Source organism: Lotus japonicus, chromosome 5 (assembly GCF_012489685.1).
Source record: "Lotus japonicus ecotype B-129 chromosome 5, LjGifu_v1.2".
Classification (NCBI taxonomy): Eukaryota; Viridiplantae; Streptophyta; class Magnoliopsida; order Fabales; family Fabaceae; genus Lotus; species Lotus japonicus.
In genome coordinates, this window is record NC_080045.1 from 59250921 (window position 1) to 59277008 (window position 26088).

The window sequence follows — 26088 nt, forward strand, 5'->3', positions numbered from 1 at the left end:
TTTGACAAAAGCAAGGGTACTATAATTTCTTTTTAATTTAATTGTTTTCGCAATTTCGATTCACAAAGTATTTCTATCAATGATTTAACGCAATGATATCTATATTTACTCGAATCAGAAACTTTGCTTAAGCTATAACAAACACACATTAGTTGATCTACGCGCTTGGTGGTAGGGTCCCTTTATTTTTTAGATCAATTTTTTTAATAAATTTAAATCAGCTATAATTGAGTTTGAGGAAAAAAAAAATGGATAGATAGATTTAGTTACTTTACTTGAATTCAGATATATTTTGTATTTCTTAATTTTCACACTTAGAATGAATTGTTATCCACTAAAAAAAGCAGCTAATCAAACATGTTGTTCTAAAAAATTAGTAAACACATATTTAAGCTCAACGAGAAAGGGGAATGTTGGGGTGGGAATATGTCAGACCGTTTGTAAGGATCTATGACCTAACCTACCAGAGGTCAGGCCATGCCAAATTGGTAAATAGACAAGACTTAGGCGTTTTGAAAAGTCTATTTAGTTAAAAAGGTTAGGCTCATGTCATTCAAAAAGTCTTTTAAGCCTTATAGGCTAGCCTATTTAAGTAAAAATGATTAGTATTTTTCCGGTATAGTGTAAAAATGATCCGTATAAATATATTTTACCGTTGATAATGTCTATATATTAGAAATTTATCATAATATCTTGATATTATATACTTATTGACATTTTTATATATTTAAGCAAATTGACTTATATAATGACTCAAAGTTATTTAGAAATAGATATATAACGTATTTAAATACCTTAATATGAAGTGTGATTTTAAATTGGTTCTCCGACTCTAAGAAACCAACATAACCTCGTTTAGTTTCATCTCTAGTTCTCTACCTAGTAGCTTATAATATTATGAGTCAGATTGTTGAAAAAATTATTTTAGTATAATTTAATCAGTTAGCTTATAAGTTTGATAGCTTCTGTACAGATAAGTTTGTTAGCAAACGTAAAACTCAACGTGTCTTTAAATAGGCTACCAGGTCAAGGCAGACTTTCGAGAAGGCCATGTCAGACTCGAGAAAAAACTTTTGACAGGCCACAGGCCTTAAGATTTTTAAACAGGTTATGTCTATTCACGCAAAGCCTACCTAGACTCAGCTTATTCTCACCCCCAGTGGAGTGGTACGTTGAACACGTTCATTTAGTACAAAACGGGGGAGGTGTCTCATGTCTACAAAAAGCATAATAAAGCTCAAGTCCTCATAATGAAAAACTCATTCTTAAAAGAGCAATAAATGACCAAATAAGTTATCAGCTCACAAAGTGATCAAAATATATTTATAATAAGGTATATCTAATGTTTGAGGTTTATTACCGTTTGGGATTAATTGACCATTCATGCTGAGCAAAATAAGACTTAATATTGACATTAGAAAATTTTAAATCCAACACCTTGTGTACATCTATTTTTAACTCCACCTTCAAAACAGTCCGTTTCTAATTCCTTTCATTTTTTACTTTTCATATAGGTTTTGGTCTAATAAAACCTAGTGTTTACTCATATAAAGTTGTTGCAATGCCCTTTGAACTAGTTTATTTGAGTATTTTTTAGGTGCAAATGTTCAAGAAAACTTTTATAAATTGCTTATAACTTACTTATAAATTGTTTTGAACTCATTTTTATAAGCTAAGTTGACTTAGCTTATAGTAAGAGTTTATATTTAGGCATCGTTTGGAAGAGCTTATTTGATAGCATAAGCTCTTATGTCAGTGTTTGAGAGAACTTATGCAAACAGTTCATGGTCGATCGTTTAGTTTTTTCTGATGGTGAAACACAAGAATAACAAAGTACTAAAAACGTGTACCTTTATTGTACATATGATGTTGTTACTACTTACTAGCAAATCGTTTAGTTATTTTCTGAAGGTAAAGTGGGAAAGAAAAAGAATAACAAACTACTTAAAACATGTATTGGTGGGAGGATGTATCTTATGAGAAAGATGATCTTACATGAGAAAATGAGAATAAATCACGACCGTTAGATCTAATCATGAATGGTCTGGATTAAAACATGACCATTACTACATGGGGACATATCTGAAGAAGGTAATAGAAGAGGGGATAAAAGTGTTTCTTCAAAACAAAGGCTTTGAGGAAGTCTACATGCCTTGGGGTTGAAAATCGAAAAGAAGTGAGCGAGGCAAAAGTTCCTAGAATGTTGTTAAGAGAATATATCAAGGGTTCTCAATTATTTTAAAAACAAACAAAATAAAAAGTCAAATTATTTACAGTTAGATCCAGATTCAACGCGTAAGGTGCGGCATAAATACAGCTATGATTTAGTAAACCTAGCCACGTAACCATCCAAGTTCATAACCGATTACCACATAACCAGCCAAGAGGTGGCTAGAAACAATCAAACATTACCAGCCAGCAATTAGAAAACCACAAATCAGAATAACAACACAAATATAGGGACGCAAATATAATTGTTCATAACCAAAATTCAAAATAGCAGTGTAGGACAAGTCCTAAAATTCACTGCTCCTTACAAAATTTAAACGGGTGTTCTCAAAAGACACGACAGCACAAGTTCATCATAATGAAAATAAAGCAACACAAAAACTTAAATAGTCTTGCCACCGTCGATCCAGAACCCAGTTCTGGGAACAGAAGTTGCGGGATGATGGTGAAGACTTGACACAAAGACCTGCAGACAAGTTAACTAAACGACAACTAGAAATGATACTGCGAACCAGACACCATTTATTGTAGTCCTTCCATGACAAATCCTGCACGATTCACTTCTTCTTGGCAGCAGCCTTGGTGACCTTGGCTCCAGTTGGGTCCTTCTTCTCCACGCTCTTGATGACACCAACAGCAACAGTCTGTCTCATGTCCCTCACAGCAAAACGACCAAGGGGAGGATACTCAGAGAAAGTTTCAACAACCATAGGCTTGGTGGGAAGCATCTTAACCATACCAGCATCACCATTCTTCAAAAACTTGGGCTCCTTCTCAATCTCCTTACCAGATCGCCTGTCAATCTTGGTCAGGATTTCACCGAACTTCACAGCAATGTGGGAAGTATGGCAATCAAGGACTGGGGCATAGCCATTGCCGATCTGGCCAGGGTGGTTCATGATGATGACCTGGGAGGTGAAGTTGGCAGCTTCCTTAGCAGGGTCATCCTTGGAGTTTGAGGCAACAAACCCACGCTTGAGATCCTTCACAGCAACATTCTTAACATTAAATCCCACATTGTCACCGGGAAGAGCCTCCTGAAGGGCTTCATGGTGCATCTCAACAGACTTAACTTCAGTGGTCAGACCAGTTGGGCCAAAAGTCACAACCATACCAGGCTTGATGAGACCAGTCTCAACACGTCCCACAGGCACAGTTCCAATGCCTCCAATCTTGTACACGTCCTGAAGGGGCAACCTGAGTGGCTTGTCTGAGGGCCTCTTGGGCTCGTTGATCTGGTCAAGAGCCTCAAGAAGGGTTGGTCCCTTGTACCAGTCAAGGTTGGTTGACCTCTCAATCATGTTGTCTCCCTCGAACCCAGAGATGGGAACAAAGGGGATTTTGTCAGGGTTGTACCCAACCTTCTTCAAGTAGGAAGAGACTTCCTTCACGATTTCTTCATACCTAGCCTTTGAGTACTTGGGGGTGGTAGCATCCATCTGTACAAGACAATTAAAACCAGCACATAATTAACAAATCAATTGAAGTAAATGTAAGATAAAAAATTCAGACCAAGATTGAATATACAAATGAATCAAATAGAATATACAAAAGAATCAAATTAAGATACCTTGTTACAACAACAGATCATCTGCTTCACACCAAGAGTGAAAGCGAGGAGAGCATGCTCACGGGTCTGTCCATCCTTAGAGATACCAGCTTCAAAACCACCAGTGGTGGAGTCAATGATGAGCACAGCACAGTCAGCCTGTGAAGTTCCAGTAATCATGTTCTTGATGAAATCCCTGTGGCCGGGAGCATCAATAACTGTGCAGTAGTACTTGGTGGTCTCAAACTTCCACAGAGCGATATCAATGGTGATACCTCTTTCACGCTCAGCCTTCAATTTGTCAAGAACCCACGCATACTTGAACGACCTCTTGTTCATCTCAGCGGCCTCCTTCTCAAACCTCTCGATCACACGCTTGTCAATACCTCCAAGCTTGTAGATCAAGTGGCCAGTGGTGGTGGACTTGCCGGAGTCGACATGTCCAATGACCACAATGTTGATATGAACCTTCTCTTTTCCCATAATGAACGGCTTAACACAACAATCTGAAACCGAAAGTAAAACCCATCTCAGTCCACAAAAAACGTAAAATCAAAGATTATACAAGCAACAACAACAATCAATAACAGATCTATACAATCGATAAATCACAAATCAAGATCTATCATGTCAGATGCTTTTACATATCGATTTCAATCAAATCAAGTATAAACCCTAGAAATTAACACATAAACTGTATCAACATGCATACATGCTTCATTTTGACAATTACCAGATCGATTTCAATCAAAAAGTATAAACCCTAAAAATTAACACAAAAATTATATCAACATGCATACATGCTTCATTTTGATAAAGTAAGATCTGAATCAGACAATGAAAACATAGATATACATAGATCGATAAATCAAATTCAAAAAACAGATATCAGATTTCAAAATCAAACGATTTTCACAACATCGGTTAAGATTTTCAATAATCAGCAACAGAAATCAGAATCTGAATCAAATAAAATCAAACCGAATAAGAAAATGAAAACAGAAATCGAGAAATCAAGAACATATAATCGAAATCGGTGAAGAAAACTGCATGAATCGAAACAAGAAGATCGAAATCGGAGAGGAATCGAGAGGCGATACCTGGATGAAGAAGCTGCGCTAAAACCCTAGCCGCGAGAGAGAAGAAGAGTAGTATGAGTGATTGACTCGTAGGGTTGGAGGGTTTATATAACGCAACTGATTTTTTCGTATTGCCGAGATTGCCCTTTCTTTTTACGTTTTATTTCCAGTTTTGTCCTTGATTTACGTGGTGCCCACTTATCTCCTGCGGCGGCACAAGTGATGGATGATGAGATGAGCTTTGGGGAATTAGGGTTTCTAGTGAACAAGGGCAATTGAATAATATCATAATATTTCTTTTTGCTGAATATTTTCTAAACTTGCTGGTTAAGAAATTAGGAAGTATAAAGAAATAAATTATTTGTAAAAAATATGGTATTTGAATTGAATATATAAATATTTTAAAACTATTTTTTATTTTTTTGCTATATTGTGAAATGTAGAAATACTAAGCATTTATTTTTTAATAAGGATTATTTTAAAATTGAATTTTCAATTGGCATGAAAATGAAATTTTTCAATTTAAAATTAAAATAAAAAATAAATATTATATTATAAATTTTTGTTAGTTTAACTATACGTATCGTCTATTAAAGCAAACTTATTCAAAGAGTCGAGCTTTCAGTCTCAGGATCTAAATAACCATTTTTAAATACTGCGACCAACACCTATGAAATATTATATCAGTACTTAAATATTCTTGTATAGATTTTTGAAATTATTTAATATATTATAAGTTTGGGAATCATCATATATCTTTGTCACCATCACCATGTAAGTATGTAACACTCACCTCCGTCACCACTACTACCACTGTGTAACACTCACCTCCACCACCACCGCCACTATTATTTGACCATTCTAACATCGTGTTGTCGTTATCACCCACAACCAAGAACTTGTAACGTTGGCAAATTTGGTGGTTATTGTGAATAAAATCATATAAACTAAAATTGGATATGTAAAACTGAAAATTATTTTTATTTTTGAAATTTTTAAAACTTAAAAACTAAATAGCACTTCAAACGGGGTTAAGTAAATATATTTTTGGTAGTAGAACTGGCTGGGCTCATAGAGACACTTTTATGTCTATCGAATAGGGGGTTAATGATATATTGAGAATTTTCAGTCGAGGAGTATTTTTCTTCATTACCATTGTAGAGGCCAATACAAACCCACTCCAATGACATACTGGAGTGTTAGAGGAGAAATAGACAAAGTAGTAAACACACAACGTGTCATTAGTATCACGTGGATTTTGGGAAGGAGATCATGAGGCGACTTTATGATGTTAAATGAAGATGATTCAAACCAACTTGCATAGATGTCGGTTTTAACTTTCATTTTCCCATATGTTGATAATTATAATTTTCCAATGTTCAGTAAAATTTTAGTTTTTGTGTAATTTTCCTCAAAGTGATCCTGACCGTGACGCTTCTACCTAGGAATGCGTCTGTCGGTATCTCCATACGGTAATTTTTTTTTGTTACACTCCAGGTGGTAATTTTAAAATGCTTTCTTTTCCTTGGTACCATATTTTGTAAAAAAAAAAAGTAAAGATGATTCAAATATACTTATGTAGATGATGATGATGAAACAAAAGATAAGATGATATTTTTTTAGCATTAATATTTTTTTAGCATTAATATTAAATGAAAAAAGAAAAAAAATGCAAACTAAGCTCATTAAATAATTTTAGTTTTTTAAATTAATATGTTTTTTTAAAATTTAAAAGAAAAAAAATCCACCTAAGCTCATTAAATGATGTGGCAGTGCCACATAAGCTTCCCGGAGCTCCGGCGTTTACCCAAACGGCCGGAGGCGCTAAAGCCAATCATTTTGGCAAAAGATAGGGACCAATACCACGTCTTTTGCTCCGGCGAGGGACGAAAACCATATTTATGGAAAAGGTTAGGGACGAAAAACTTAATTTAGCCTTTATAAAACAAGGAGGAGGAATAAGAAGAAGTAGCAGAAGAAGGAGAATTTGAAGAACAAGAACAAGAATGAGAAGAAAGCCGATTAATGGAATTATTTGTTAAAAAACTTTGAGAGATGCACCAAAAATACATTTTTTATAAAACAAAGAATAATAACATATTTAAAAGGAACGAATGATTTATAGAAAGTTCCGTTGAAGATTAATTTCTCGGTAGATATATATGAACTTAAAGTCACATGAAAATGGGTATATACACGATTTTTTTTCATTAATTAATCCTTGAAAACTCTAAAATTATATTAAGTGAGTAAAGGTTGAACTCTTAAAACATTTAGTTCAGAGTGTGATTGTGTGTATGAAAAATAATTTACTGGGAGAAATTTACCCACTAAATGTAATCTCTAAACCTTGAGAGTATAATTCTCATGACAGAAGATTGTGCAGATATTAGGAAAGGAAAGTCACGTGAAAATGCTACAACCATATAGAAATTCAACACACATACTAACTAGTTCTTACAATTTAACTTACTAATCCTATGAAAAAAGAGGACTATTCAAATCATTTGACTGATGAACATTCTCGAAAAGTCATTTGCCAAAGGTTGCACTAATACGCTTATATAAAAGTCTGGAAAATTATAAACCAGTCAGCAAAAAATACTTACAACAGGGCAAGCATTTCCAAACTTTGCATGAAGCAGTTAGATCCGATTCATTTGTTTCACTTTGCTTTTTTTGAAGCCATAGTCAGCCAAATTAACTAATGCGCAGTATTGAAAAAGCAAATAGCACTCTCAAAGTTGTTTATGAAATTTCACATTGCAAATCATGTTTTGCTTAAGTTTTAACTTGTAAATTTAAGGCCATAAACAAGTATGAATTATCTTAGTTATGCACAGCGCAAGTCATAGACGACCAATCAAGTCTTGTTTTCTCACACATGTTATCACAAAATAACAAAAAACAAGTCAATGTCAAAGCACAATACTACTATTTGGCAATAAAATAAGAAGAGTATATGCAGATTTGCTGAACATGCCGGCTCCACAAATTGTCAATTGTACCAAACGGTATGATATGGTGGGACCTTGGTATTGGGTAGGACACTTAAGCCAAACACAAACTTAGCTCAGACATGTGTAAACACCCAAAAGCAGCCTCCATTAAACAAAATAAAAGATGAGAGTGAGAGCGGTTGGATTCAAATCTTGTTTACCCTGTCTCATTATCTGTCTTTTAATACTAACATTTCAAAATCAATTGGATTAGGAAAAAAATCACTGTTAAAGTAAAGAGGAAAAGGGCTTTGAAGGGTTATTTCAAAAGTTAGACAATAAGATGGAATCAAAGACCAAGCTCAAGATGTGTTTTTTTTTACTTTCAATTCAATGCGCTTTATTTTTTCATCTGAAGTTTCTCATAAATCATTTATTTTATTGCCATTTCATAAACATAACTCTAGTTGGTGTGATGAAATTCTTTCAAATTGTCACACATTGATCATTGTTCATTGCTCACCAGAGCATTGTTCGTCTATCACCAATGAATTACTTTTACTTTAACACATTTTCGATCTCAAAGTATAGTCATATTACTTGTAAATCACTAAAGTCAAAATAATCCAAAGAGGACTTAACCAAACCTCCAAGTTGCTCTTTGGATACATCTATTTATCTGTTAAATTCACGTGTCAACAATGTCATATTGATGAAATTTAAATAAAATTAAAAGTTACTATGTAGGTCTATAACTGATCCACTTATAGACATAATAAAGTTTTATTAATGATCGAGACAGAAATTTGAGACATCAAAATCAAAACATGATTTTAAGACAAATTTTTTTATGAATTACAATCCGTAGATACCTAAAGAGTAAAGAGTATAAACACCCACATACATCCAAATTGTCTCTCAACTCTCTTATCATCACATAATTTCCAATATTATATATCAATTATGTATATATTTTTGGACACACAGTGAAAAAAATACATCGAGACCTAGATCATGTGGTCAAACACAAAAGATAGAAAAATTTACTTCTGTTAAGTGTTAACCATAATTTTGATTTTACTGTAGTTTTGCATTATGCATGTAAACATGATTAAATTTATCTTGTATTCCTTTGTCTTTTTGCGTATTTATTATATTTTCCAATCTTGATACAAGAGCGTATACATTTCCATCTAGAACTAGAAGTACTTTTGACATGACATCATTTTTTGCCTTCGGTGCCTGCTCTTCTAGATGTGTATAAACTGTTAAATCTGGCTACCTTGTTTCCCTAACTATTTTATTCCAACTCATCTAGAAGACATCGACATCAATAGCTCCAACTTTAATTTTTTTTTATGAAATCTCTCCCATATATATTGGGAATAGATCAAGACACTCCATATGAAAACTATTCTTCTGTTCACACATCAAATACACACTCATTCCATTTTGTTCTCATCTAACTTCATTGCTAGTGAAAATGGTGGCTAAAGAGTTTTATTACTCAGACCAAGAAGCAGGACATGATCATTCAAATGAAGAAAGCACTCTGCTGCATGATCCATATGATGAATATGAAGAAGAAGAAACTCTATCCCTTTGTGACCTTCCAATTTACAGCAGTGACAATTCATCAATTTCAGCTCAATGGGGTGCTGAACTCTCCAAAGAAGATGGCAAAAACTCAGACTCCAATAACAAAGATGATGATTTTGATGACTTCTTCGAGTTCTTCAGTGAAGAATTCACCACCACTACCCCATCAACTCTTTCAACTGCAGATGAATTAATCTTTTGTGGCAAACTCATTCCCTTCAAGGATCATCATCATCAACAACATGTTCCCCAGAGAACTTTGAAGAACAGCAACTCGGGTAGACGCAGCAATAGCCAGAAGGGTTCAGTAGGTCCTCTGTTTCTTCCAAACTCTGTTTCATCAAAACCAACTTCAAAGGCTGTGATGAGTGATGGTAACAACTCAATGGGGAAGGTGAAGTTGGTGAGGTCCACCACAAAAGCTAGGTGGTTTTTGTTCATGTTTGGGATGTCAAAATTGTCCACCACTGAGATGCAGCTGCGAGACATGAGGAACAGGCAGAGTAGGCGGGCGCCGGCGTCCATGTTTCCGGCTCCGGAGGAAGGGAAAGAGGTGAAGAACAAAGGGAGGAGGAGCTTCAAAGGGATGTGGAAGATGTTAACATCAATTTCATTGGTTTTGGGATGCCACAGTAGTAGGAAGCTTGCAAATGATGTAGTAAAGGCTGCTTTTGTGTGAATTTTTGCATTAGTTTGTCTAACTTACTTGATGGATAAATAACTTTATCGTGTGTGGATCAATGATGTTTAAGATAAGTGCGACGAGAATTACATCTATTTGTTTTTTACTTGAATTTTTATGTATAATAGTATTGGTCCATATATGATGGAGTTAATTATTAACCTTATGGAATGGGACAATGAGTTATACAACACATTTTACAGATATCATGAAGATAGATGACATGTGCTTGGAATTCTGGAAGCTAGCCAGATTTGACCCTGCTAGTTTAAGTAAAATAAGGCAAATATCTTTGATTTAATTGTGAATACTGCTTTTGAAATGAAACGTCTGCAAAAAAGAAATGGTAGCTGAGACAGTTGTTGTCGATTAGCTATTGTTTTGTAATCATCAAAGAGAGAAAATGATAATCATATTAATATCAGAAATGATTCATAGACAAGAATTGTGTAGATTGTGCAGCTGATGAGGCAGCCCTATTTGTAGTAGTTATTATATTATTGATTGATTAGGCGGATATGTCTATTGGTTTTTCTTTATATTGATTTTTAAAAAAAGAAAAACAAATGAACATTAAGGAAATATTTTTAGTCCTTTCATTTATGTTAGGCACTTTATGTTATAAAAGCATCTCAATTCTTATTTTGAGTTCTTAAGCTAATAAATTCTTATATTTTTTTGCCCATTGAATTGAAGAAGGTCGCGCAAGAAACTTTATTTATTAATAAATTGTGGGACTCAACTAAAAGTAAAAATAAAAATTCGTGATTGAAGCAAAATCTGCATAGTTGCTTATATTCAGAGGCAGCCCAAGGCCCATGTGTGGTCCAAACAAGGGGCTTTAGGCCCCAAAATAATTTTTTTTACTAAGTAAAAAATGTTTCTCGTTCATGTGATAAGTCTAGTAGTCTTTTTGTAAAGGTTTTAAATAAAAATCAAGGATTCAGTTCAAAATACCTAGCCCAATAGTCCCCACGAAAAGAAGAACAAAACTTCATCCCACGTTTGACTAGCCTGACAAACGTTTGGCTTCACCAGTTCCCTAATTAATTGAACAAAACTCCATGGAAAACTGAACAAACGGTAACGACAACAACAAAACTCCATCACAATCTCACGTTTGGTTTCCCCAGTTCCCTTATTAATTGTTACTAACTAATACGTAAAAAGTTTTGATAAAAAAATATTTTTTTAGGTAAAAAAACTTCACTTCAAAGTTTGTTTTAGGCTTCATTTAGTGTTGGTCCGACCCATTTCTACATGATACTTTGGGGCCACATGTATAATGCTAAGAACCCAAAACAAAATCTCATCTTAAAGCATCTTCAATGTAGTACCTTAGGGTTAGATCTTATCTTAAGATTCTATACCTTAAATTTTCTTGTATTGGAGCAAGTTGATGTGGAAGGGTATGAGATCATATTTTCAAGTCTATCTTCGATCTAAAACATTATACAAAAGCAAAATCTTAAATTTTAAAATATATTTTGTCGTTGAGATATTGTGGTACCCAACCAAAAAAAAGGAAATAAATAATATAAATATTTGAAGTATCGTGAGATCTAACAAAAATAAAATAAAATTTTACCATTTAAGCAAAATGTGCATATTATAACATTATAAGTACCTTATATCGTATGCATTTGAGGCTAGAAAGAAATAATAAGATATCGACTAAGATATCAAGCAAGCATGCATTAGAAATCCTCTAATATATACCTTAACATATATCTATGTACAATTAGCTATCCATACTTTTCAATTTTGTATAGTAGTAGAATAGATTTTATTTTACAAAAAGAGGGCTACCGAGAATTTTCCAGGAAATTAGAAGGGAAAAAACTGAAAAGGACAGCGAAAGAGGCCGTTATATTGTTACATAGTTACATAGTTTGGGTACGCTGTTGTTATATATTAACGTTAAATTTAGAAGTCACGATCCATATAGGCCCCCCACTCATCCTGACACCAAATCATTGCTGTAATAGTTTCATTGTTGAACCTTTCTCCTTCCCTCCTTTTCTCCTTTCCTTCTCCTTCACAAGGCTTGTCCTTCTTCATTTGCAGAGATCTCTGATTCTCATGCAAAGGTCTCTTTATTAGAACGTGGAATTCTTCAATTTCACCCCTCTTTCTAATGCTTTTTGTGTCTTCTGATCCATGTTTTTCTAGTTTTCTTATTAGCCAATGTGGATTTGATTTGATTTTTCCTTGAATTATGTAATGTGGGTTCTTCCCCATTTTCCATTGCATTATTAGTACTAGAATAGTTTTCTTTTGGAAATTGGTGTTCAAAACTTGTACCTTTGACTGGTTTTAATGGCATTTTGATTTCTCTTTTCTGAGTTTCTCCTCAATATTTGTTCATTTCATTGCATTGCACAAATGAAAGCCAAAATATTTCATTGCATTGCACAATTTTCAATTCCACCACTCCATGCATGAAATTGCTTTTAACACAACATTTGTTCATCCCTTTTTGTTGTTCTATTCATATGTTATTTGGCTTGTTATTTGGAATATTCATTGAAAATCTCTTTCTTTTTTCATCAAGATAAAGGAGCTGCACATGGGGAGGAAAGGAAGTTGGTTTTCTTCTGTGAAGAAAGTTTTCATTTCTGATTCCAGAAAAGATCAGGTTTGAATAATCATAATCATAATCATAATAGAAGAACAATCATGTTTTCTTTTGCATCACTGCTCAAGCAATGTTTGTTTTTTTGTTCATGAACAAACAGAAACATCATCATAAATCAAAGTTAGCATGTTTTGGGCACCACCACCAATCTGAGGACCCTGAACGGGCTTCTGAAGGAGCAGTAGTTGCTGTTGTTTGTCCCTCTCTTCCACCTAGAAAAGATGTGAAACCAAAACCTGATGAGGCAGAGAATGAACAGAGCAAGCAAGCTTTCTCCTTGGTTTTGGCCACTGCGGTTGCCGCGGGGGCTGCAGTTGCTGCTGCTGCAGAGGTTGCTCGTCTCAATAACGCGTCTCGTTACCCTGGAAAAACCAATGAAGAAATAGCAGCTATCAAGATTCAGACTGCATTTCGTGGATATCGGGTATGTACTTGTCATCATATTCATTTGCAGGCAATGCTAGTTACATAAGCCTAATTAATCACACATAAAATGTTCTCCAATACACTTTATAGTTTCATGGTTATCTGCAAAAAAAGAATTGATACTTTCATATTATATTGGACTTGATTCAAGCAGTAGCTGTAGTACAGGCAGTATTTGCAAAATCATTTGTTTAGATCAGCATTCTTAGAATTGATTTTTGGTAAAACTGGCTATGATTAAAGTGAGGTGATTTATGATTGATAGCATGTTTGTATTGGCTTATCTTTCGTCAAAATCAATTCTGAAATCCAGAAACTACTCACAAAATCTTCTTTACATAATTGGTTCTGATTTTAGAATCAACAGTAAGAGGATTTCCAAACATGCTTAGAGTATATTCATGAGAAAAATAATGAGTAATATTGTAAATCCATTTGTGAAATCCCACTCAGGGCAGAAGCTAGGATTTCTAGCTTCATCTCAGAATTGACTTTGGACCTAGAACATGTCTGAAATGATACATTCAAACACCAAAATTTGATTATGATAGTGGGGAACCAATTCTAAGCCTTGCAAACGGAACCAGACATGTTTTAGTTACTTTCATGTACAATCATGGTTTCAAGTTGTAGTACACAATTACAATTGTGGCTGCAACATTAAGTTTTTTGTATCGCGACCTTAATTGTGGCTGCATCAACCATATTCTTGTGTATGACAGTGATTGTTTTGGGGCTTTCTTTCAGGCAAGAAGATCATTGCGTGCATTGAGAGGTTTGTCCAGGTTGAAAACATTAGTGCAAGGGCAATCAGTTCAACGGCAAGCAGCTACTACCTTGCAATGCATGCAAACTCTTTCAAGAGTTCAGACTCAGGTTAATGCACGGAAGATCAGAATGTCCGAGGAGAACCAATCTTTTCAGCGGCAACTTCAGCAGAAACGTGATAAGGAACTTGACAAGTCTCAACCTGCTGTAAGTAAATGATGAGTATTTGACATGCTTCAATGAGATTTGCATATACAAATTATGACAATTGTTAGTTATTTCTGGTTTTGGTTTCTGTAAGTAATTAATATGAATGTGTCTTCTTAAAGCAAAGACTTAAAATAAATAATGTATGATCAATACTACTTTTTGCAGCGGCCTGTAGAAAAATGGGATGATAGCTCAAAATCAAAGGAGCAAATCAAAGAAAAATTGTTGAACAGGCAAGTGGCTGCTATGAGAAGAGAAAAGGCTTTGGCCTATGCATCAACACATCAGGTAGGAAACTACCTCTTTTATAGATTTTTGTATTTTGGAGTTTAATGGAACAGAGAAAAACAAATTCTGGATTCAGCCTATGCATAAATAAGTTCATTTTGATTGTCCTACTCCTACACCAGTCAATTGGTCATACTTTTATGTACTTGGTGACAACACATACATGCTATACAATCAGATGAGCTTGTTAATGTCAGGCTAACATGCTACTGTTCCAACCTTGAATTGGGTGGTATTTGAAAGTGTAAAACAAAACATATTAGCTTATACACTAATAAAGGCATTAATGTAGTGTTTTGCTCTAAATCAAAACAGGAAAACATAGTGAAAATGCAAGCATAGACTTGTATTCTATTAGTCTATGCATCTATTTGTTTTGTGCATGTTGGTAGGACCAATGTTTCTGGTAAACATTAAGATTTCCTGTGGATTCTCATAACTAATTATCCCAAAAGCTTAAATGATCACCTATCATGTGGTTAGATTCAACTTAGAATAATGAGGACAACAAGAATTAAACTCTAGACTATTTAGTCACAGGGACTCAGATACTATGTCATAAATCAACTATTTCAAAAGCTTAAGCTATTAGGTGAAGATAAATGAATGGTTTTGTATTTCTAACCTAAGATAACCCATGACATTGTCCAACAGCAAACATGGAGGAACTCTTCAAAATCCACAAATGCCACATTCATGGATCCAAACAATCCCCACTGGGGCTGGAATTGGCTTGAGAGATGGATGGCTGCAAGGCCATGGGAGGGCCAAACCACCATGAACCAAAACAATCATGCATCTGGAAAGAGTGCTGCAAGCCACACCATGTCAGTTGGGGAAATCACCAAATTGTACTCTCTCAGAGATCAGAATCAAGAACCTAAGAACTCACCTTCACCTGCTCAAAAAGCAACTCGGCCTCGCGGTCACAATTCCCCTTTAGCTTCAAAGCCCCCATCTAATGGGAAAACAAAGGCATCATCAAGCCCCAAGGTTAATTCATGGGGTGGCAATGGTGACTCAGGAAACATATTCAACAAGAACTCGGAGAGCGTCGACCGGAGGCATAGCATTGCAGGATCTCCAGAGAGAGATGATGAGAGCCTTGCAAGCTCACCAGCACCTCCAACTCACACTACTACAGCAACATCCACAAAGGTTGTTGCAAAGGCCAGGTCCTCCAAAGTGCAACTGCAAAGTCCATCTGGGGTGCTAAGAAACAATGGAACAACAACAACACCTGAAAAGGGAGGTTCTGTTTCTGCAAAGAAGAGGCTTTCTTTCCCAGATTCTCCATCCAATGCAAGAAGGCTTTCTGTTTCAACTAAGGGGGTTTCCAATAAGAATGTTGCTGCCAACACCATCCCTGAATAGAAAGTGAAAGTGGAAAATGGAGAGAGCAGGTAGAGGTGGTGCACAAGTTCCATGTAGAATAGAATTCATGAAAATATATGCCTTTCTATCAACTAACTCATTCTTCAGAAGCCCTGAGGTTGGTGCCATGGGGAGGAAGGTAGAATAAAAAACTTTGGCTAATCAGTGATCTCATTTTATTCATACAGTTGGCCATGGGGCTGATAATAGTTTTACGAAAATATATGTCTTTTTCATTTTTTTGATGTAATCTTGTACTTGATTATGGTATTTATATTTGTAATTATCATTGTAAATTGTTTTCTAGACCATGTTTAGGCCATGATGGTGTTTGATAGATTCCGTTCACTATGTTCAGCACCAATTAGGAAACCGATCCTAACTGATCAAATTAAGAATGTAAGACACATTCCAAGTACTCAGCAAATTTACACTACAAACTGTTTTGTTAATTTTAAGGTTTGTGAGACACACACACCAAAATAGAAGACAGTAATTAGTAATCCTGCACCTCTTCTAACAAAACGTGTGCCCCAAACCCATATTCAAGTTGGAATAGAACCGATAATGAGTTTAAAAAATACACTCCATCCTTATAAATTATAATTCACTTGATAGAAATATTTACAAATTATTGTTGGAGTCGATAACATTCATAATATTACTCTCTTTTCTAGTGAGAGTTTTACCATTTATGAGTTTGGAAGTCGATACCTTGTTGTAAGAAAATTAAAGGTTGACATATTTATTATATTTTTATAAGACCTAATTGCATTTTTATCCTTCTAGTTTGAGTTATGTGTGATTTTAGTCCTTTAATGAATTTTGGAGTAGATTTTAGTCTTTTGAATTTTTAATTTTTACAATCAATTCTACTAATCACTATTATTCTACTTAAAACTCTCAAATTCAGAAAATGAGTTAATTTAGTCAATGTTGTTGTTTTAACTAATAAAAAGGAGAATGTTCAAATGAGGGTGTGAAAGTGAGAGTTGGTAATATTTCTCTTTTATTATTAACCCTAGCCAAGCCACTTTTGATTTTTGTCATATCACCAAACAACATTTTGATTTAGAGGCATGTTAATTGGATTGGGGATGACAAGTCACTATTGTACATATCCCTCGTGAGAAAAACATGGTTATTGGTGCTTTGACTTGAAAGGCATCTCAAGATGCAACTCAATTACAGTTTTGGAAGTTTTTGCCTTCCTTTGTAAATCTGCTTTTGTGCCAAGACTTACTATTGTAGTTTTTATTTATTTATTTTCTTCAATTAGTTTTCAATTGTTACCAGAAAAACATACAAAATGTTCCAAATCCATTGCCTCAAAGGTTTTTCTTTTATAAACCTATTGGCTCAAAGAAATTTTAGAAATTGTATTACTTTTCTCAAAAGTAAATTTATTTAGTATTCCAATCTGAGTATGTTGTGCGCGCTAATTTATGGTGTAGTGAATACCCGCGTACAAAAAAGAGTAGACCGAACAAGAAATTGCATGCGTTTATATTTCTTCTATTCCATAGGACATGAATAAGGTGTTGATACAGAAGGCTATACACCTTATGGCCGTAGTAACTCAACTCAAATCAAATCATCCTAGACACATCACTTGAAGTTCATAAGCTAATAAATTAAAGCACTAAAATTACATTTTTTTTTTTAAATTTTATCGCACATCTATCATAATAGATTTTTTGGATAAGTAACTAAAGTATCTTTTCCATATTAATCTGCTTTAAGTTTTTTTAATGAAATTATTACTTTCAAAAAAATAATAATTTATCAAAAAACTGAAATAAAAACAATTATTTAAGTAAAAATGATTTTTCTTAAAAAAAACTGAAAGAAACGCACATTAATTGTGGGTGACAATGCCCACTTTGATTGTGGACTCAGTTAGATTATTGATGGTTAATGAGGCCACATAACATTCATAGATAAAAAAGGCTGATTGGCAAACCATCCTTACCCACGAAAAAAAAAAAAACAGAGAAGTCCGTAGATAACTTTTTGATCCTATTCACAGGCACAACTTCCATATTTTAAATCCAGACAAATTAAAAAAAATCTGTATTTTAAATTCAGAAATTTAAAGGATTTCACCCATATACAACCTTAGAAAGCTCCCAAGGGATAGAATGCCCGGTTAGCTGCATCCAGAAAACTTGTAGGCCATTTAAAACTTAAGTGTATGATGACTATTGGCAAATAAATGGCCACTTGGCATCAACATATCCATTATAAAACCTCCCCAACTCAATGTCTCATATATATAATCAAAATTGGGACAAAACGACCAAGCAACTTGTGCTGTTTGGTATGCATGTTCATTCATTTGATAGTTTCCTCCGTCCTCAATATCAAAAAATACAAATTTGTGTTGTTTTTTATTGATACTAGGTATCACCCCAACAATCATAACTTATCCACTCGCAGCTTAAATGATAAACAATTAGTTACAAAATGTATTTTATTTTTATAGATAAAAATTAAACTCCTAATCTAATGAGATTATGATTAAGAGATGAAATGAAAAATTATCATGACACACCTCATGGCTGGAAGCTTGTAATTGTTGGATAAGCGTTACCTTTTGAATTTAAATGTTATATAAATAAATGTTAGACCTGATTATACTGCTTGATTTTTAATAATGGTATCGTGAATAACAAGAAGGGCAAAGACCCTGCACCTACCTGCAGTGTCCTACATGGCCTCGCGTCAGCTACTATATCCATTATCCATTATCCAATATCCAAAACAAGAAAAATATACTTCTTTGAAATCATCAAATTTATTACAGGATAAATATTTAGGTGCCTTTTATATTATTTACTATTTTTCCCTCACTACCCAAATTTATGTGATTAATCCCATCAAGATTCAAAAGCATAGTTATCGTCTAGAGATTCAACATTGAATTAAATTTTTAAAAATCATACAACTATCTACTAATTAATTATGCATAGTAATCGTCTAGTCATTGCCTTATCCCATATGAGTTCATTATTTTTATGCCTCATAATTAAAAACATATAGATGTAAAAAAAAAACAAATAATTTCTTAGTAAAATATATTAAAAAGATTCCATTTCTTACATCAATTATATCTAAAGTTTTCTTGTACAAAAGCAGAAAACATTTCAGAAATAAAAATCAGGAAATAGTGAAATACACATAAGAATATTTTATTGCAAAGCCATGCATAAAAACAAAAAACACAAGTTAAACATAATTTACACAATTCAACAGAATTTTATTTCTGAATATGATAGACTCGTATGATAAATGCATTTCTAAAAAGTTTTTATTTTTTCTGATAATTAAAAACATGAAAAAATAAAAAATAAATATAAATATAAATTGCTAATTAATTTTTTTCTTTTTCTCTCTTTCTCCGTTTTGGTGTTGCTCTTCATCTTCCTCTGCCATCCATATCGGTCTCTTCACACAAACTCTGTCCAAAACCACCGCTTAACGCTCCTTATCTCTTCCAAATCTTATCCAAATCCTCCATTGATTCTTCTTCACTCTTTTCCTCCGCACCCCACAAGCCAAAAACCAATCTTTTTCACTCACAAACATGAAGCTAATCTTGATTCAAAATGCTCAATATCAATTCTCATCGCTTCTGTTTACTCAAAGATGGATTCTTTTCCATTTCTAAGCTCCACTGGTTCATCTCTTTCAATCCCATTTTCATTGCAATCTGATATTGAAACCAATCTTTTTTTTTTTTCGTTTTTTCTAGTGTTTTTTTCTGTGTGAAAAAGACTGAGACTTTTCAAAAGGGTTGGTCGGAAATGATGTCTGCTAACGACCCAGTTGAGAGTTTCTTCAATTCCATTCAAGGGATGAAGGATTCGCTGTCGCCTTTGGAAGTGGGTTTTCGTAAGGCGGCGAAGGATCTTGAGCATTGTTTGTTGGCAGGGGTGAAGAACAAGGGGAATGGTGTTTGTTTGATTGCTCAGGTGAGAGATGGTGGTGAGTTTCAGATCTGTGATGTCAAGAAGCAGAAGAAAGGGTTGTCTATGAAGGTTTCTTTCAAGGCTTTCTTTGGTATGTTTTCACAGAATAGAGCAGCTGAAGTGTGTGAGGATGATGTGTCTTCTTGTAGTAATTGCTTGCAGTTTGCTGTTACATGGTCTATGTTGGTTAATGGGTTTCTTCAGTCTTTGCCACATCCTTTCAAATCTGGGAGGAAGAGGTTTCAGAAAGTGGGGGATGAAGATAAGTTGTGTTCATGCATGAAGCCTAGTGTTTCATCATGTGAGTTGAAGCATAATGAGTCCAAGGGTCAGTTTGTTAGGACAGTTAGGGAGAAGGTTGTGAGAAAGAAGGATGGAAAGCATGTTTCACCTGAATTCCTTATTGGCTTTGTCTTTGATAATTTGTCTCATGCTCTTCAGAGTCTTGATAATGGGGTGCAAGTAAATGACCTTGGCTGTGAGAAGCCTTGTTCAACTCATTCTGGTCATGTGAATGCATTCACAAGTTTCTTGGAAGGGCATAGAGTAGATGTTAGTAGGTTCTTGGGGAATTTAAATTTTGCAAAGGTGGGTGGTGTGCCATCAAGTGCAACTAAAGAAGAAAGCGCTCTACCAAATGAGGGGGGAGATAATAGTGGTAATGGTGAAAATAAGGAAGACAATAAGGGAGGAATTTCTCCACAGAAGGTTGCCTCTAACATATTCAGTATTCCTTTGTCAAATGTGGAACGTCTAAAGACTACAATTTCCACGGTCTCATTCACAGAATTGGTTGAGATGCTACCGCAGCTGGGGAAAACTTCTAAAGACCATCCTGATAAGAAGAAACTATTCTCTGTTCAAGATTTCTTTAGATACACAGAGGCTGAAGGTATGGCATCTTACATAGGATGGGGAAAATTAAACTTTGCTTGCATAGAACTCTTCTTAGTAACTTGGTTTATTGATTAGTAAAACATAGAATCAGTGTACTTTTATCATTTAAAATTGTGATTTGTTGATGCATTTATTAGTATACACCAGTACATAGGATATAATATGTTGGTACACTTTAAAGGGCTAAAGGATCTGACCTATGAATTTGCCTGCCTGTATGGGAGGAATCTGTCTAAGCAAGTAGTGGTACACTTTAAAGGGCTAAAGGATCTGACCTATGAATTTGGGGATGCATGGGAGGATACTGGCAATTAGCTCATAGTTTGTAATCCAGGAGGTATGGGTATAATATACAATGAGTAAACAGTGATGTAGGTTAGTTTCTCTGCCCAATGCAAGGCTTTAATTTCCTGAGGGTAAAGTTTTGTTTTGTGGGAATGATTAGAAATAAATGGCTTCGTTCTTGGAATCTCGTTGCTGGAAATTGCTGGAAGATTGAAAATTGATCTCTCAAGATTAGTTAGGCTATTTAGGGGTGAGAAGAATGAAAAAATATGAATGCCCTGGGTTGACAGTACAAAAAGCAAATTACCATTAATATTTATTTCTGATAATGACAAAAAGAAGAGAAAAAGCCTGATTGCCTCCGGAATACTCATTAAAAGACTTTTACTTTTATCTCAATTTTAATACAAACACACTCAAAACCTTTCTTTAAATATATCTTGATTTTGTATCATTGAAAAACACTCCTAAAAGGTTGCTCAGGTGTTAAGAGAGCAAAAGGTTAAATAGAAGTGTGAAAGCGTTAAGAGAGCACTAGGTGTTATTCTATTATAAAACCTACATGTAAACATATTTGTGTTAGAGCTCATATTCCTGATTATATGTTTCGTGATTATCTCAATGTTGCCTTGTGAGTTGGATAACCTATCTTGCAATTTATGTATTCTTAATGCATGTAGTGCAATTTGAAAATTGTTCTGTATTTTCAGCTTTTACAGCTATTTGTTTGATCTGGTTAAATTTGAATGGCACTTTTGAACGCTCGACCCCCTGCATGGAAGCCATAATTGAACAGTGTGCTCTTGGCATGATAAAAAAAGGGACATGTCCCCTTAAACACTTCTGAAATATTTTAGCCTCCGATGTTGAGACGTAGAAATCATGATGTTTCCAATTAATCTCGAGAAGCTATATGGAGCTAAGTTCCATGGTTTAATATTACATCAGTGAACAAACAATTCAACTAAGAAAATAAGAAGAAAGGAAACAAAAGAATTTTTTCCTGGATTAGTATTTAGACATTGTGCACCTAACCCATGCATGATCAACATTGCAATTAGTAATCATTTGTTACTATTTAATCAGAAGATATTTCTCATGCGATAAACAACTTTTTTTGCAATGTATGTGGTCTTATACTTTCTGACACGGAATATATATTATACTTGATAGTTGATACTTGATACTATTGTAAGATATCATTAACTGATCTGTTTGACATATTTTCTTCCAATATTTTGTTAAGATTTTCTGTTTATGTGTTGCATATGTTCTTTGTTTTCTGGAATGATTAGTTCATGCGTCCTTTTCACTTTTATTATCATACAGGAAAGAGGTTCTTTGAGGAGCTGGATAGAGATGGGGATGGCCAAGTAACTCTGGAAGATTTAGAAATGGCAATGCGACAGAGAAAGCTGCCACGAAGATATGCTAAAGAATTTATGAGCCGTACTAAAAGTCACTTATTTTCTAGGTCATTTGGCTGGAGACAATTTTTATCATTAATGGAACAGAAGGAGCCAACTATTCTTCGTGCATATACTTCACTGTGTCTAAGCAAGTCAGGGACTCTGAAGAAGAGTGAAATATTGGAATCACTTAAGAACGCAGGATTGCCTTCAAATGAAGACAATGCTGTTGCTATGATGCGATTTCTGAATGCAGACACAGAAGAGTCTATTTCATATGGGCATTTCCGCAATTTCATGCTTCTGCTTCCCTCAGATCGTCTTCAAGAGGATCCTAGGTAAGATAGCCATGATCATTTGATTGATTTTTCCCATATATTAGATACAAGTCTAATAAGTGCTAGTACTGTCTTGTCAAGATGTTGTGCTTATCAGGTATCTGGTTGTCTTAATATCTTTCAGTGAATTAGCTGTTCAACTTTGCTTATAGTAGACAATGACATCACAATTTGTTTAATGATACAAAAGTAAATTTTAACACAGCGAAAAGAGAGCAAATAAGCTGGGGGATGATAAGACATCCTTCAAAATAGAAAATAAAAAAGAAGGGACATTAAGCAGACATAAGTAAAACAAACCATAGAGAAGTCATAAACCAATTCCTCCAGCAAAGAGCACCCTTTAAAATGTGTGTGCATTTAATTTCGACCATATGCACCCAAGAATTTCATAACTGCACATTACCAGAGTTTTGGCCTTCTTGCTTTTACCAAACCTTCATACAATTTCTCTCAAATGCAATCTTCTCAAACACCCAAAAGATTTTTCTACGGGGAAGTTGTTAGCTACCTTAAACTGAAGGGTGATTACATATTTTGGCTGTTGTATTTGATTTGTTAGAAATATATTCAGTGTGTTAAATTACCATGTTTTGATGCGATCCCTGCTTTTTTGCTATCCATTTTTAAGGCAAATGTTCAGGACAAATTGAATTATGGAACAAGATTAGATCATGCTGCAGTGATGTAGTTAGTACTTCACTTTCCTCGTTGTCTCAACTTCCAGCAGCATGCAATGATTTAGGTTCACCCTCTATATCGATATACTTTCAGGAGTATTTGGTTTGAAGCTGCGACTGTAGTTGCCGTTCCACCACCTGTTGAATTTCCTGCTGGAAGTGTTCTAAGATCTGCATTGGCAGGTGGTCTTGCTTGTGCCCTATCTTGTGCATTACTTCATCCAGTTGATTCAATCAAGGTAACTTCTTGACCTTAATGATTTCAGTAGATAGTGTGATTCCATACTCCTCTTATAGCTGTCTGATGTTTTGGCTCCTTCAAATGGCCTCATCATTTTCTTATTTGCTGTGTTAGACTCGAGTACAAGCATCAACCATGTCCTTTCCTGAAATAATTTCTAAGCTGCCACAGATTGGGGTACGAGGTTTATACAGGGGGTCAATCCCTGCAATTCTTGGACAGTTTTCAAGGTTATTTCTTTAATCTCTATTTCTTCCCTCCCACCTTCCTTTCTTTTGAAACTTTTGAAACTATTATGCAGAAAAGAAAGGGTATAGCCTCATAACTCATAAGTACTTTCCCTAAACAACATAGAGCAGTGTTATATTCCTTTCAATCTCAAGCTAGCTTTTGAAAATACAGCCATGGCTTGCGAACTGGGATATTTGAAGCGAGTAAATTGGTGATGATAAATGTTGCCCCGACACTACCAGAACTTCAGGTAATTACTAAATCTTATTTGCTGTTAATTATTATTTTGGGCTACTCCTTCTGATTACTTTCCTTTATCTCTCATGTTCCTTGTATTTTGCAAGGAATGCAGTGAACATAAAGTAATGGTCTTATCTCCTTAGTCCTTAGTTGTTAGCTAACTATGCTTGTGTCCTTTGTTTTGTCCCATAATATCAGTTTTTCAGCCTTTTTGTAGTATATAGTTTGGTTTTAGTTAAATCCATCGCAGTATTGAGAAATGTGATTGACAATGTGGCTTAACTACTTCAGCAATTTATATTTTTTCAATACTTAAAAGGGTTGTCCACTTTGATTGACCTTTGAAAATGTATTTTTACATGGTGTTTGATCATAGGTTTGTTATGTTGTGCAGTAGGATTTGATTAGTAGCCTAGTAGGTACTTTACTAAAATCTACAAGCTTCACATATTAGCATTCATGTAGGTACAATCCGTGGCATCATTCTGTAGCACGTTTTTGGGAACAGCTGTGCGGATTCCCTGTGAGGTGTTAAAGCAGAGGTTACAGGCTGGTATTTTTAACAATGTCGGCGAGGCTTTGGTCGGTACTTGGGAGCAGGATGGTGTTAAGGGTTTCTTTCGTGGAACTGGAGCTACCCTTTGTCGCGAGGTTCCGTTTTATGTTGCTGGCATGGGGCTTTATGCTGAATCTAAGAAGGTATTTGATTTCCATGATCCTGTGTGTTTATCTCTTGGTATTGAGTTTGTCTATCAAATTTACAGTTTTGTATGCATTATAGAGTTGTTTAAGGTTCAATTGTACTGAATGCCATGTTAATGCCATAGGGTGTGCAAAAACTGCTGGGACGGGAACTGGAGGCCTGGGAAACAATTGCGGTTGGAGCTTTATCCGGCGGCCTGGCGGCTGTTGTGACGACACCATTTGATGTCATGAAAACTAGAATGATGACTGCGCAGGGTCGGTCGGTGCCGATGACCATGATAGCTATCTCTATACTCCGGCGTGAGGGACCCCTTGGTTTGTTTAAAGGGGCTGTGCCAAGGTTCTTTTGGATTGCTCCTCTTGGTGCGATGAACTTTGCAGGTTATGAGTTAGCAAGGAAGGCCATGAATAAAAATGAGGAGGCTAAGACTGTCAGTTCAGAGTAATGTTGTTTCATACAGCAAGCAAACTAAATCCTAGTCTTAACTGAATTTTTGAGTTTCTAGCAGCAATCAATGAGTAAGGCCATTGATAAATGCGGCTCTGAAATACACATTTTGTTTCATTTGTTCATTTTCTACTTTCTGAGTCTGCCATTTGTAGCAGCAGAGTACAAAAAATATGTTCTACTTGCACACTAAAAAGGTTCAATTTGTTCATCTGATGTACAGATTTTAATCTTTTGCATCATTCAGCTCTAATCTTTCTCTTTTCTTGGTTCATTTAATTGTCATCCCATCTTGAATCCCATTTTGCACCTGAATGAGTTTGATATGAGGTTAAATGTTGCAAGTTTACTTATTGTTCTGATTCCCTACAGGAAATCATATTACAGGAGATTGAATTATACAAAATGAGGTTTGCAGACATGTAAACCAAAAGTAGTTATCAGTTATAAATGTTACTTACTGATTCTATATTCTTGTTGGTCAAGAAGTTAAGTTTCCACCACAACATAGTTGGACTCTTAAAGCATTTAGTCAAGGGTTTGATTTCCGGTGTGTATGGAGAAAGATATATTTTGCTTACTCACTTAATGTGATCTCAAAGTCCCAAGAGGATTGGTCTCAACTCTCATTGCTGTTGGCTGTGAGGATACCTCAGTAAAATTAAAAAAAAAGAAGAAGTAAAGTTTTCTCAAGAGTTAGGATTCAGAGGCGCAGGAAATTTGCATTTAAAACTTCTTATGACACAACAATGCACTTCTACTAGGTTCAATAGTTTTTATTACAAATTATGGATAAAATGTTTTAATATTAAATGAATTATGATTGCTATAACATTTTATTATACTGAATTAGCGTAACTAA

The 26088-nt window shown here is 34.8% G+C and overlaps 4 protein-coding genes across 4 annotated transcripts; 3 read left to right on the forward strand and 1 right to left on the reverse strand.

Moving 5' to 3' along the window:
* Positions 1–2457: 2457 nt before the first annotated feature.
* LOC130717683 (elongation factor 1-alpha) lies at positions 2458–5031 on the reverse strand. The gene is made up of 3 exons (XM_057568021.1): positions 4879–5031; positions 3800–4284; positions 2458–3668 (listed from the first exon to the last, which is right to left on the reverse strand). Exons 2-3 carry the CDS (start codon positions 4259–4261, stop codon positions 2787–2789), a joined length of 1344 nt encoding a protein of 447 aa, XP_057424004.1. The 5' UTR covers positions 4262–4284; positions 4879–5031; the 3' UTR covers positions 2458–2786.
* A 4248-nt stretch (positions 5032–9279) lies between these two features.
* LOC130719889 (uncharacterized) lies at positions 9280–10074 on the forward strand. The gene has a single exon (XM_057570486.1). The coding sequence runs from the start codon at positions 9280–9282 to the stop codon at positions 10072–10074; it is 795 nt and encodes a 264-aa protein (XP_057426469.1).
* Positions 10075–12011: 1937 nt separating this feature from the next.
* Positions 12012–16233, forward strand: LOC130721405 (protein IQ-DOMAIN 3-like). Its single transcript, XM_057572205.1, has 6 exons — positions 12012–12167; positions 12632–12715; positions 12816–13139; positions 13889–14116; positions 14285–14407; positions 15062–16233. The coding sequence occupies exons 2-6, from the start codon at positions 12647–12649 to the stop codon at positions 15779–15781; spliced, it is 1464 nt and encodes a 487-aa protein (XP_057428188.1). The 5' UTR covers positions 12012–12167; positions 12632–12646; the 3' UTR covers positions 15782–16233.
* Positions 16234–19174: 2941 nt separating this feature from the next.
* On the forward strand, positions 19175–25500 carry LOC130717464 (uncharacterized). The gene is made up of 7 exons (XM_057567694.1): positions 19175–20644; positions 22264–22681; positions 23456–23600; positions 23717–23832; positions 24005–24083; positions 24539–24772; positions 24901–25500. The coding sequence occupies exons 1-7, from the start codon at positions 19588–19590 to the stop codon at positions 25222–25224; spliced, it is 2373 nt and encodes a 790-aa protein (XP_057423677.1). The 5' UTR covers positions 19175–19587; the 3' UTR covers positions 25225–25500.
* Positions 25501–26088: the final 588 nt, after the last annotated feature.